The sequence below is a fragment of the Triturus cristatus genome, chromosome 10, assembly GCF_964204655.1.
Source record: "Triturus cristatus chromosome 10, aTriCri1.1, whole genome shotgun sequence".
In the NCBI taxonomy this organism is placed as follows: domain Eukaryota; kingdom Metazoa; phylum Chordata; class Amphibia; order Caudata; family Salamandridae; genus Triturus; species Triturus cristatus.
The window spans coordinates 23268241-23283224 of record NC_140593.1 but is presented as its reverse complement, the minus strand read 5'-3'; the positions used below and the strand labels follow the sequence as shown (position 1 = coordinate 23283224).

The 14984-nt window shown below is 40.0% G+C and overlaps 1 protein-coding gene across 1 annotated transcript in view; it reads right to left on the bottom strand.

Annotated features, from left to right (window-relative positions):
* LOC146788738 (vomeronasal type-2 receptor 26-like) overlaps positions 1 to 14984 on the bottom strand; it is a 634528-nt gene that overhangs the window by 212251 nt on the left and 407293 nt on the right. Inside the window, exon 4 of the mRNA XM_085630957.1 lies at positions 1068 to 1295. Within this exon, the coding sequence (XP_085487083.1) occupies positions 1068 to 1295 (228 nt within the window). The remainder of the gene's footprint in view (positions 1 to 1067; positions 1296 to 14984) is intronic.

Sequence of the window (14984 nt, the reverse complement as noted above, 5' to 3'; positions counted from 1 at the left end):
AACTGCGCAGACTCATCCTGACCTAGACTCTCCCTGCACCCATAAAATCTTTGGATCTTTGGTATAAAACAAAACATTGACAGTTAAAGATATAGCCCAGCAATTGTTTCACAAATATGAGGAAAGAATTAAAAGTCATAGTTGAAGCTTATAATTAAGTAATTAAGTGTATCTGGATGCAGTCACAAATGGCACATTGAAAGAGTAATTTGCAAGGAAAAGAAGTTGGGGCACATGCACGACCATTATTAGCTTATGTAAATGGAGATTCAGCCTGTTTGCCACCACTAAAACAGCTTTTGCCATGTGCCAACCCTATTTTGCAAGTCAGTAACATATTTCTGACTTGGAAAATAGGGTTTGGTAATCGCTATTAGGAAGGGGCATGCCAAGGGTGACCCTTCTTAATAGCGGGTCATAGGGGGATGTACAATTGTTTTGCAACTGCAAAACATTAGCAGTTTACTGCCTAATTCAAGTAGGTGGTTAGCCAGTCGCAAACAGTAAGGGGACCCCTTCCCCCTTGTGAATGGGAGCAAAAACATTTTTAAGGGCAGGCAGTGGTCCCAAGGGACATGCAATGGGTGCTGATGTGTGCGTTCCCAGAAAAACCCATGACTTTTTGACACTGCTCTAGATTTACAAGGCTCTGTAAATCTGTTGACTCAGGTTTACAGATCCTTGTAAATCTGGGGCAGTGTCAAAAAGCCATGGGTGTTACTGGGAACACCCACAGCAACACCCATTGCACGTCCCTTTGCTGCAGAAAACTGTGTTGCAGAGGGCCAGATTAGCAAGGCTGTGTTAATCCATGTGAAGTGGCTTAGCGCAGCCGTCTAAATAAGGGCTTGCATAGAGCGCCACCGGAGCATAAAAAAGTGACATTCCAGTGGTGCTACGGGATTGTGAGTTAAGTGGGGCAGCTGAACCGTGATAAGTTGTGGTTCACCTGCTGATACAAACTCAGAAGTAGGCAACAATTTCTTTTATTATTCTTATTCTTGCACATCCATATGGTTCTCACCTTTTTTTCCAAGTTTGTTCCCAAATCATACAGGAGCCATTACCTGTTTAAAGTCGGGGTGCCAATGAATGGCTCTGTCATCAATGATGAGCTGTTCCTCCCCAGAAGGGCTTAGATGGAAGCTTCCCACTTTGATTCTTGTAGAATTACCGAGACCATGGTAAAACCAGTTAAAAATGTCAAAGCGCGTGGGCGGGTCCCCGAGATCATCGAAGTAGATTTCATCACCAGAGGAAGTTTTAAAGTGAAGATCCCTCATGTAATGATGTAACTGGAAGAAGACAGAGAAACAGAAAGTGGACACAGCAAATAAATAACCATACATTGCAATAATACCTACAGTAGAATGAATAGGGTCCTGACTGAGCTGCTACTTTCATTGTTGCACGGGCGGTTGTGATTAAAGCCTGCTTGGTGGGTCACAGGTCATAAAGGTTCCAAATCAATGCACCACATGGTAACTTTATTGTCCAGTTTAGTTATGTAGACAGAGCATGCAGGGAAAGAGCTGCTGCACTAGGTTTGAGGCAATGAATGTGCTATTGATACAAGATGGACAGCAGTGGTAGAGACCACACCACCCCAGTTGAAGAGCGTTGGACGCTACACTGGGCAGACGGGTGAGATTAAAGAGATAGGTGTCGCAGGATTTGGTCATGATGGCAGGGCATGAGGTTAATAACTGGAGCTATTCAGAGGACAGTGCCAGGGTAGGTGTGGCAGAGTTTGGTCAAAAAGAGACAAAATCTGTGGTCATGCAATACGTATTAAAGAGGAAGGTATGGCAGGGCTTTGTTGAATATGTTGTGTTCATGAAGAAGTCATCGCAGAGATACTTAGGGCAGTGTTTGATCGAAGAGTGATGTTTGGAAAAACTACCTGGGTAGATCTGCCTCTGACCACCAAGATATTTCAAAACTGACTTCTTTATTAGTGCATTTATTTGATTAAAATAGAGATTTTGGGGAAAACACCATGGGCAATATGTACAAAGAAGGTTTACAAAGCATTTTAGTCATTGGAAATGGCCTGATTTACAGAATCTGGCCATTTGTGACCACAAAAATACTTTTTTAAATGTACAAAAGCGGAAATTGAGATTGGTAACATGTTACCAAATCACAAATTTGTGTTAGTGATTCAGTATTTGGAAGGGTCATGTTTTGGGTATCCCTGCCAAATACTGAATCAATATGTTATGTATTACTGTTTTGCAAATAAATTCTGGTCACAAAACTTTAATACTTTGCCACCAGATTAAAGCTAGTGGTAACCCCTCCGCAAAGGGGAATGGGTCCCCAAGAAATACCTTCTCCTTTAAGAATGTAAACAAAATATTTTTTAAGAGCAAGCAGTGGTTCCATGGACCACTGTCTACTGTAAAAAAACGAAACTGAAAAGTTAGATTTTTTCATATTTTCATGCATCCAGTTTTCCTTTAAGGAAATTGGGTTGCATTAGAAGAAAAATAAAGTCTGCTTTATTTTAAAAGGAATCACAGAAATGGTGGTCTACTGACCTCAGCAGGCCACCATCCCTCTGACGGTGTTGGTTCCTAATGGGTCACAAATTTCCAACTTCCTTATTAATATTCATGAGGTAAGTCTATTTGCTCCCCACTCTGCATTGCTCCATTAGGAATACCAATTTCCTAATTGCGATTTGGAAATCTGTATTCCTAATTTTAGTAAATCTGGCGTTAAGTCCTGTTCGGATACTTCATAGGACTGACGGGAAAATACAATTTCGGGAAGAAATTGGAAGGTAGAATCCACTCAGCAGGATGAGCATAGAAACAGCCTTCATAAACCATGAGACTGGTTTAGCATCTAAAGTCTTTTAGAGAATATATATATATTCACTAGTTTTCAGGCACGTTATAGTTGGAAATTAGCATTTAAAAAACCATATAAATTCACTCAAAAAACAAAGTTTTCAGGGACGTTATAGTTAGTTGGACATTTCACTCGTACAAACCCAAAGAAATTCAGACGGTATAGTTAGTTGAGCTAACTATAACTTGCACCCCCACAATGCACTGCTGATGATGTCACATATTACATCATTCATGATGTGGTCACTGACAACACTGATGACATCACTGATGACATCTCAAATGACATCACTGATGCACATCATCCAGTGACTATGTGTTTCTGTACAGTTTCAATATAATTTATATATATATTTGAAAAGGTGTGTTGAAGAATGAGCGTATAAGAGTCTGAATGGGTGATTTAGTAGGTGCATGACTGACTGTATAAGTGAGTGATTAAATGTGTCTTACTGAATGTATGGGTTAGTGAGTAAACTGTTTAATTGTCTGTATCAGTCTGTCAGTTGGTGTGTAAGCGGCTGCATGGGCTGGTGAGTAGCTACATGAGTATCAATATGGGTTATTGATTGGCTGTCTGAGTATCTGTATAGGTGCCTGAGTATCTGTGTGGGTGGGGGTGTGACTCCGTGCATAGATTTATGAGTGGGTAATTCACTGGGGCTATGTGTTCAAGAGTACATCTGTGAAGGGCTGTATGGATGGGTGAGTGTGGGTATGGGTGTGTTGGTGGGTGAATGGATATCTCTAGGCCTGGGCGGCAAATTCCGTTCCGCTTGCGGAATTTGCGGAATTTGCGGAATTTGCGTAATTTCGCGTTCCGCGGAGAACGCGAAATTGCTCAAAAATCTGCTTTCCGCGATTTCGCGAAATTTTTTGCTTGTTCGCGTTCTCAAAATGCGTGTTCGCGAGATATTTCTCCCCGAGCACGCAAACAGCAATTGTGAACAGGAAAAAACCTTCGCGAACAAGCAATTCCGCGTGTTCGCGGAATTTCTGCGTGTTCGCGGAGATTTTTTACCGTTTCGCGGAGATTTGCGTAACGCAATTGCGCAAATTCCGCCCACCCCTAGATATCTCAGTGGTTCATGTGTGAGTAACTGTGAGAAGTTGCCCTGGTATATGCTGTCCACTAGTAATAGTGGGCACCCTGTACCAGTCCAAACTACCCCTTAGTGGTTATAGGTTAAAGACAACCTTTATTGAAAGCTTTCATAGTAGTAGCTATGGAGAGCAGTCTTCAGGCTTAGTCTGAGGGGTTGGAGCCGAGGATGAGGACTTCCGTCTTGTCCGAGTTCAGTTTCAGATGGCTAGTCTTCATCCAGTCAGCAACGGCTTTCATTCCTTCGCGGAGGTTGGCTTTGGCGGTGATGGGGTCCTTGGTGAGGGAGAGGATCAGTTGAGTGCCGTCGGCATAGGAGATTATGTTGAGGTTGTGCTGACCGGTGACGTGTGTGAACAAGGCCATGTAAATGTTGAATAGTGTCGGGCTGAGGGAGGATCCCTGGGGTACGCCGCAGATGATATCAGATGCTTTGTACCGGAATGGGGGAGGCGGACGCTCTGGGTTCTGCTGGATAGGAAGGAGGTAGTGCATTCCAGCGCCGTGTCTCGGATCCCTGTGGCATGGAGGCGTGCGCGTAGTGTGTGGTGGCAGATGGTGTCGAAGGCGGCGGAGAGGTCCAGGAGGATTAGTGCTGTGGTCTCGCCATTGTCCAGCAGGGTCCTGATGTCGGCAGTGGCAGCGATGTTTTCTTAGAGGTATCGGGTTAGCTGTCTGTTGACGATTTTCTCAATGACCTTGGCCGGGAAGGGGAGCAGAGAGATGGGCCGGAAGTTCTTGAGGTCTCTTGGGTCAGCCTTGGGTTTTTTGAGTAGGGTGTTGATCTCGGCATGTTTCCAGCTCTCTGGGAAGGTCGCGGTTTCGAGGGAGAGATTGATGACGTTCCGCAGGTGTGGTGCGATGGTGCTGCTTGCTTTGTTGAAGACGTGGTGCGGGAAGGGATCTGACGAAGAGCCGGAGTGGATTGTGCTCATGGTCTTGATGGTGTCATCGATGCTCATGTGGGCCCAGGCTAGCAGGAGGTCATGTTCGATGGTGTGCGGAGGGTCTGTTATATTGCTGTCTGTTGGGTCTGTCTGGGTGTTGAAGCTGTCGTGGATGTCTGCTATCTTGCGATGGAAGAAAGTGTTGAGGGAGTCACACAGGGCTTGTGACGGCGGGATGTCCTTGGTGTTGGAGCTGGGGTTGGAGAGTTCCTTCATGATGTTGAAGAGCTCCTTGCTATTGTGTGTGTTGTTGTCGAGGCGGTCTTTGAACGAGATTCTCTTGGGGCCCTGATGAGGTGGTGGTGGTTGCTGTTGGCATCCTTGTATGCTGTGCAGATTTCCGGAGTTTGTTCGCTGTGCCATTTCTTCTCTAGTTTCTGGCAGGTTTGCTTGGAGGCTAGGAGTTCTGGGGTAAAGTAGCTGGCCCTCTTGCTGGTGTCTCTGTGGGGGGGTTTCTTCAGCGGAGCGAGGGTGTTGGCGCAGTCTTCGATCCAGCGTATAAGGCTGTGGGCAGCGTCGTCGGTGTTGGAGGCTTCGTTGGGTGGGCTGAAAGTGAGGTTTGCATGTAGTTGGGCTTCGGTGATTTTGCTCCAGCAGCGGAGGGGGATCTGTTGGGTGCAGTGGTGTGTGGTGGGTTTCTGGAAGGTAAAGTGTCTGTATGGGTTATTGATTGCTTGCCTGAGTATTTATTAGGGGTGGGCGGAATTTGCGAAATCCACTTTCGCAAATTATCGCGAAAATGTTAAAAATTATCGCAAACACGTGGAAATATCGCGAAGATGCGGAAGTTTTTTTCCCGCATGTTCGCGAGATTTTCTGCATGGTTGCGGCTCGCCAACTTATCCCATGTGGTTCCTCGGGGGCGCGGCCATCTTGTTTTCAGTTGTCTTGCGTTGCATGATCGCGAGAAGAAAGACGTGATCGCGTGACGCATGATGTCACTGCGGGCGCGAACTGTCGCGAGACAGCGCAAATGGCTAAAAACAATACAACATCTCATGGAGAACGCGACCGGATCAAGAAAACTTGTCGGCGAACGCAGGGATTCAGGTAAGGCGATCGCGCGAGCGCGAGAATGTATTGTTTTACAGCGCGAGCAAGAAACAAATGATCGCCGAGCTGCAGAATGCGGAAATTTTGACATTTTCGTGCTTTCCGCGGAACGCGAAAATGTCAAAAATATCGCAATTTCCGCGAATGGAACGAAATTGTAGGCCATGCCTAGTATATATTTGGCTGCCTGAGTGTGTGTGAGTGGGTGATTCACTGGGTGTATGGGTTCAAGAGTGTATGTGGAAACAGCTGTATGGGTGGGTGAGTGTGTATATGGGTGTGTTGGTGAGTGAATGGATGTCTCAGTGGTACATATGCAAGTAACTACATATGTAAAAGGCAGTATATGTGAATGATGGTGTATATAAATAACTATATGTGAGAGTCATTAATTGTGAGAGTGGCTGCATGGGTGAGTGTGTTTTTGTATCAGTGATTCTATAAGAGAGTAATTAAGTGTTAGTATCTGTATGAATAAGTGAGGTGGTGTCTGTATAACTGTATAACTGTATAGGTGAGTAAATGGAAGTATGATTGATTCTTTGCTTGACTGACTAAGTGTGTGAGTAACTCTGGATATGTGGCAGTGTGTGAGTGTCTGTATAGGTGTATGAGTGCATATGATAGTGTTGTATTGATGAGTGACTGTATTTATGAGTGACGGTATGGGTGAATGAGTGAATGTGTGTGTAGACCTAGGAATCAGTCAGTGCGTATTTAGTAACTGGTATTGATGTCATTGAAAATGGTAGTCTGTATTTTAGAGTGGGTGTATCAAAGGTTATATTCAGGTGTGAGGAGGTGCATCCGATTTTCACGTGGATGATGTCATCAGTGATGTCATTTGAGATGTCTTCAGTGATGTCATCAGTGATGTCACTGACCATGTCATGAACTATGTAATATGTGACGTCATCAGCAGTGCATTGCGAGGGCGCGAGTTATAGTTAGCTGAACTAACTATAAAGCCAGAATTTCTATGGGTTTGTATGAGTGAAATGTCAAACTAACTATAACGTTCCTGAAACCTATGTTTTTTTCAGTGAATTTCTATGGTTTATAAATGCTAATTTCTAACTATAACGTGCCTAAAAACCTATGGTTTATCGAGTGAATTTCAAAGGTTTTTTAAAAGAAAATTTGAAAGGCTAATTTACCTCAATCCTATGGTATTTTTATTTTATGTATATATATATATATATATATATATATATATTCACTTAAAAAACCATATGTTTCACACATGTTATAGTTAGGTGGATATTTCACTTGTGAAAAACCAATGAAATTCCCCCGTTATAGTTAGTTCAGATAACTATAACTCGCGCGCCCACAATCCACTGCTCATGACGTCACATATTACATCACTCATGACATGGTCAGTGGCATCACTCATGACATCACTGATGACATCATCCTTGTGATAGAGCGGCGGTCGCGCGAGTTATAGTTATCTGAACTCACTATAACGGGGGAATTTCATTGGTTTTTTACGAGTGAAATATCCACCTAACTATAACATGTGTGAAACCTATGGTTTTTTAAGTGAATTTGCAAGGTTTTTTAATTGCTAATTCCTAACTATAACGTGTGTGAAACCTATGGTTTTTTCAGTGAATTTGTACGTTTTTTTTAAATGCTAATTTATTTATGTATTATTATATTTTTTATGTATTTATTTACAATAAAGTACGTATTAAAAAACGTTTTACTTTTTTTTTTGGTTTTTCACCGTGCACGCACGGTACGCGCACCCCTGCGATTTAAAAAAATAAAAATAAAAAATAAATGTCTGCCTTCGGGGTCCTTCAGGGACCCCCTGACAAAGGCTAGGGGGTCAGGAACTCTCTACCCTGCCCCCTTTTCACGTTCGCCACATTCCTTTTTCACTCTCGCACTGAAAACAAACAAAATGGTGGCCGACACTTCCTGATTTCGACCGATTTGAACGTTGACTAACATGTAACCACCAATCAGAATTACGCTCACGCACGTTAGGGTGCTCGCACGGTGCGCGCACGGTGCGCGCTTATAGATATTTATATGCTTTTAAATGCTATTTTCTCAGGAACTACTGAACATATTGACACCAGACCTGCAAAAGGCACCTCCCTGACCTGAGGACTACCTCTCTGCCAAATTTCAAGTAATTCTGTTCAGCCGTTCGGGCTGTACCTTCGACTAAAGGTCCTATGGAAAAATGCATGGGGAAAACGCAATTTGGGACCCCCCTTTTTTCTTGGCCCCCGCTTGACGAATCACCCCGAGACTTTCAGGGTAGGAACTGAACGGAGCGCCCCATTAGTTTTGAAAATTTCGCGAGGATTCGTCAACCGGCGCCAAAGTTATTCAAAATAGAATTTTCAGATTTCCTATGGAAACTCGGTCCTAACTATAACTATCTACTGGCAACCGCCAGTAGATTATATATATATATAGATATATATATATATATCTATATATATATATATACACGTGAACAACTATACTGCATGCTGCCTGTTTCCTTCCCGAGAGCGTACTGAATGAATTTTCGTTTCCCACGAAATAAGAAGAAATAGTGAGGGGATTGGCAAGGCATTTATAGAGTAGACGGTGTACATTTCACAGATGAAGGGAACAGAGTCTTCCTCTTGATCTTTAGACTCTGCATCGATACTTACTTATAGGTACCAAAAAACACTCAATTAACACAATTGCTCTTTTTAGAGTCAACCAACATCCAAACACTTAAACTTTATTTTTAATTCTAGTTTTTATACGATTTTTTTGTCGCATCTCTATGCTTCCCCTGCGCAGGCCTACAAACTGCAGCCATGCGCCGGCTCCCTTGCACCATGGTTCAAGGATGCCTGCGTGGTGGGGAGATTGTTCTTGTGCAGGAAGGGACACCTTCCTGCACAAAAACAATCAAAAGAGGCTTTTTCCTCTTTCAATGCGTGCTGTAGAATGGAGGACGCACTAAAAGAGGAAAAACGAGGAGAAATAAAAACATTTCTCCTCGTTGTGCCTCGCAACACCACCTCTAGGGTGGCATAGCATTCACACGCATCTCCAGAGTTACGATTTCTCGTAAACCTGGAGATGTGTCTAGTTCTTTGTGTGTTGCGTGGGAACACCCACAACAACACCCATGGAACGCCCCTTCAACGCACAATGCTGCGTGTGAAGTGGCTGTATTTATGTGGAGAGGAAAAGTCACGCAGGGTGGCTTTTCCTCTCCTTGTAAATATGGAGGAGCTCCCTGCGCCACCAGTACGTTATGAAAAGTGATGTAGTGGTGGCGCAGGGGCCTTGTTAATCTTCCCCAGAGATGTTAAGCAAATTAAGGGTAAGACAGACAAAGGGAGAGAGACAGAAACAGAGACAGAGAGCAAGGAACTGAGAAGGAGTAAGGCAGTTAGAATGACTGAGAAACATGGAGACAGGGTGAGATACATGGTTGAAAAAGTAGTGATGGAGGCAGTAAACCTAGGGGAGTAGTATAGAAGGAGTGAGGGAGTTACGAAAGAGCAGTAAAGGAAGAAGAGAGAGAGAAGGGGAATGAGAAAAGCAGAGTGAGGAGAAGTGAAGAAAAGGGAGCATGAAAGTGAAGGGGTGAGAAATACAGATATTTCAAACTTACCTGACCAACAAAATAACTTAATTATAAATAAATGGTTTTGTTTTAATTGCTAGAAAAAAGGATTACATTTCCTAAATTTTCTTTCTCGAAATTAACAATCTGAAAGATTGTTTTAAAAAAGCCCTGAATCTCTCCTCAGTAAAACATACCTTGATAGAAATGTAACATATATATTAAAAATATCATCTAAGAGCAATAACTATTTGCAATAAATAACGTCTGTAAATCTTGTTGCTTAAGCTCATACACCAAAATAATATCTGTCAAAGAAGTCCACAATAGAAACAGTTACCTTTCCATGAGGCCAAATGGTAATTTTTAAATTCTTTTTTGGTGAAATATCCAATGGTAATCCTATAAAATTGAAATAATGGTTTCTTCAGATGCTGCAATTTGTATCTAAAATTTTGGTTTTAGAAAAATTAAGTAGGAATTTGGTAATTCTGCAGGCAAACATTGCTTGAAAATCAATTGTGAATCATTACACAGTGTCCACCTTTTTCACATTTTAGATAAACTGTGTAATGACCAGAAGTTATAGAAGGTCCATCATGGAAAATTATTGCAACTGCAACAAAAGTTTTTCCTGATATTGATAATTGATTTCCTGTAAACTTCTTTAGTAAAGTGTTCAATTTCGTTCCATCAGCTCTACAACGTTGCATCATTAAAATTATAAACTGTACATATTTCTTTAAGAATAACGTTGATAACATTTCTGATTTACATTGAGAACATTCCATGCTGTGATTTGCATCTTTAACTAATTTACTAAAAGTCACTGATTTACTCTCTGGTAATGTTAAATATATGAACCTTTCAGAATCAAAATTAGAGCTGCATGTGTTCAAACAGTTTTCACAACTATGTTCCCATTTATAAGAGAGACCAAACATATTTTCTATTTCTACCCCTTCATCTTCCAGTACCATAAGCATATACATTAAGAATTTCTGTGCATCTTGATGGACATTTTGAGTAAACTGTGTACATCCAGAACATACATCTAAAAGATTTCTAACATTAGAAGGACTTTCTATTTATTTTTATCATTACTCAGCTTCTCATAAAGGAAACTCAGCAGAGAACAGAATCTTTTTTCATGATTTAGTATTATCTGCTCTTTCAAACTTTCAAGATAAAATACAACATTTAGCACTACATTAGCGTAGCAGTTGACACCAGAGCTATTTTCAAAATGACAACCAACAACCTCTTCAGCATTGTCCTTTTTCTTTTTGCTTGCAATCACATCAGTCTCTATTTGTTTACTCTTCTGTACATCCTCATTACAGATATTCTCAATTCTCCTTTTCCGACAAACAACACGTTTTTCAAACACAGGATACTGACCTAAATGAGGAGCAAAGCTTCTTCTTAATCTATTATATTCCTTTACACAGTTTGCATCAGCACTAACTTTTGACTCATCAAAGTCTATCATGAATAAACCAGATATTTTTATCACGCATGACAAAGCAACATATGCCATACCTTCTTTAAACAAACTAGATCCAATGTTTACAAAATCACTATCTACAGTTAATCCTTGAGATTTGTGAATAGTTACAGCATATGCTAGAGAAACGGAATCTGCTTCCTACGTACATATAAGTCTTTCACAAGCAAGAAACGAACTGAACAACGACTAATGTCTTTAACCTCTTCAATCTGATCAAATTTTATTTTTAAAAATTCAATTCCATCTTTTTTCTGGTAATTAACAAAACCCACAACTTTACCCATAGCTCCATTCACTAAACCTTTTTCTACATCCAAATTACGTCTTAAAATTACTAGACAGTTTATACATACATAAAGAATATTTTCTAAACCAGCTGTTTTTGATATGTTTTTCTCTAGAGAATCCAATTTAGTTGTCAATTTGCTTGTCAATATAATAGTTATTCCTTCATGCTGTATTTTATCCACAGCTTCCAGTTTTCTAATCTCTTCATTTTCCAATTTCAAAAGACCTTGATTGAATATAGAGCAGATTACAGTATTTTTTCCCGCAATTTTCTTGTATATTTTCTCTGGAACTATTTGTTCTGTTGGAAACAAATTACATAGCAATCGACTCTGTAAAGCTTTTCTGCCATGTTCTGTGAGTAGTCCAATTCTGATATCTTTGAGAATATTTGCATAATCTTCATCATTTGCTTGCCGCATATTGGTAATGAGTTCTTTGTACTCAAAGTATGTCCAAATATTCACATTACCTATACTTCCTAACGACTTTTTCGTGTCTTCATGTGTAAGAGTATGAAATACTGGTTGTCTTTTAACTGGAGTGAGCTGCAGTAGATCCCCAAAAACTATAACATGTTTTCCTTCAAATAGCACGTCATAGTTTGTCTTTAGAATTTGCTGCATTCTTAAATGCACAAAGGCAAACATTAAGTTTGATACCATGCTTACCTCATCAATAATGAGAAATTTCATTTTTTTCAATACTCTTGAAACTTCAAAACATGCTTCTCCTGTTAGCTTTTGGTATTGTATTTTGTTCTCATGCTCTAATGGTAACATTAGCAAACGATGGATGGTAATTCCTTTTATGTTATATGCTGCTAACCCAGTTGGAGCAGTAACAACACAAGACAAAGTTGAATCCGTTTTTTTCTGTAGGTAGCTTCTAATTACTTTAATTAAAAAACTTTTTCCAGTTCCTGCTTGTCCACTTACATACATTCTCATTGGTTCAAAAGATGTGAATGAGCACTCTTTATTTTCATGCAGTAATCCATGATCAATTTGTTTTGTGACTTCCTCATAAATTTGTTGTTGTTCATCATTCAGTTGTTGTTCCAAATTTGGTAAGTTTATTAAATCTTCCTGAGCTTGATTCATAGCTGTTTCCACTTCAGTCATGGCTATTGCAGCTTCATTTTCTACGATTGGTTGTCCTAGAGGATCTTGACTGAGCGTCCCAGAACTTTGACTGTCTTGAGAACTGTCTCTAGCTACTTCAGCTGCAATTGTTGCTTCTTGTTCAATTTCTTCATTTAACATTTGTACATAAGTTGTGAAAGTACTGCATTCTATGCTGTCTTTGCTAGCATTGAAGGAATCTCCATAGCTTTGAAAATGTCCAAGTAATTCATCGTCTGAACGCCATGGTTTAAACAACTGTAAAAGTGCTAAGTGGTAAAATTCCTTCTTGTCAGTAGTGTCGCAACTCAGCTTTCTGTGATTAATCAAACTTCCTTTTGTTTGTTTTACCAAACATCTTTCCTCACCAATGACTTTATATTTTCCATTGTTGATGTCTTCTGTGGTATTCCGTTTAAAAATGTAGTTCTGCAGCACTTCATAGAGACACATGTTATCAAGACGATGACATCTCTTTGAGTAATATGTGTCCAACATGTTTGTTCTTAAAATGTCTGTACTTTCTGGTTCGTACTCTGCTAAATATTCAATTTCTCGAATAGATTTCAATACCCGATTTCGCATTTCTGCAAGGCCTAAACTTACCCAAATTATTCTTCTGGATTTGGAGTACAGACTTGCAGATGATAACCTATCTGAGCATTCGTATGACCCAATTTCTCGATGCGATAACATCTTTAAACTGAAACTGTATAGCTTTTTACTGACAGTCTTCTCATGAGAAATCTCTTCCCACATTTCTTTCAATTCTGTTTTCTCAGATTTAGTGATGTAAGATGTGACATACCGAGCAACAGCAATAGAATTGTCAGCTGCATACTGAATATCCATGTTAGCATTCCACATGTAAAATGACTGGGTTGTAGTCATTTATATATTTTTACTCTTCTTTTCTTCTTAGGTTGTAGGTATTTTTAGGCGATTTTCTTGTAATAGTATGTCACACAGCTGACATAAAACTGTTTACTCTTCCTTTTGAAAGAACAGGTCATGGAAATCCAAATCGACATTTTGTGTAGAATTTATCTTTACTCTTGTACTTTTGTCAACAGTATTTTCCACACCAAAGACTTTGGAAACGTAAAACTTGCTCTTTTAAGTTTTTTTCTTCTGTGCTTTTAGGTATAGCACATGTTGCATATCCTTCAATGAAAGATAAAAAAAATCAGAATCTGTTCCAAACTTTGGGGCATCCTTGATCCACAACAGCATATGAATATGAGGAGCACCTCTTGCTTGGTACTCTTTTCTCCAAAAGAAATCCACAACTTCTCCAAGAGGTGGATTTTTTTTATTGCAGATGAAGGACATCATAGCCTCAAATCTATGATTGAAATATCTGCAAACATTAACCGGATCCAATGAGCACAATTCTCCTGCTGTCTTGTATTGGATGTTTTCAATATTTGAATTTGCCTCTCGAAGAAAATCCAGTAAATCATCCCAAGCGTACTCAGCACAGCTTAGGGTAAGGAACCATGTAGGAGTTCCTAAATTCCGTAACATACATTTCAATTCTCCATGGCGTCGGTACCAATATTCATTAGTCCCACGCTGACAAGCCATCAGATTGAGTTTCCAAATGATCATCTCGCTGTTGCACTTTGTTCAGAAAATCCTTTGCAGACACATTATGTAGATGTACTCCAGTTTTTAAAATGTGATTTACTGCATAAGATAGTGCAGATAAGTCACTTTCAAATAAAAGATGGAACAAATAAGGAATACTTTGACAAAATCTTGGATCTTCTGCATATAATCTTGTAGTCCGATACTCAGAAGCAGGAATCTGTACTGGACGTTCATCATATCGTCCACCTTTTCCTGTAGGAAACAGCTGGGGAAAACAACGAGCTTCCAAGCTCTCCTCCCATACACTCACAGGAGTTCCTTTTGCTTTTTTCATCTGAAATAGATCAATTGTGTTTCCCATAACTTATTTAGAATGAAGAGGATGTATGCTGAAATGTTCATAAATTTCTTCTTCCTTTGACTTATCCACTTTTTCAATTTGCCCAGTTGGTATTCCTGTGTCTGCTACTAAAACTTCTTCATCTTCATCCATATAAATGGATTCATACCATTTATTTTTTCTTTTCAAATATAAATTTGCTCTTTGTACTTTTCGTACATCTACCAGCTCCTGCCAAATTTTCTTATTCTTTGTAGGTACACCATTAACCAGAATAACTAATGGTTCAGTTTCCAAACTATCTGCATCAATTGTTTCAATATTTTTTTTTCAAATCTAATGGCAAATAGACAACTCTTCCTTTTAAACCTCTTTGTAAATCTGAAGGAGGCAATTTACCTGTTTTGGGCTCCATACGAACTATAGTCTGAAACGGATGGACACATTGAATGAGTATAGACTCATACGTGTTTAAATCACTATGTTCTGCAGGAATATCAACCAATTCTAAATTATTATGTACAGCTCTAGCTGGCATTTTATTTTCTTCTAACTTGTTATAACAGTATTTACAAATACGCTGATCTTCACC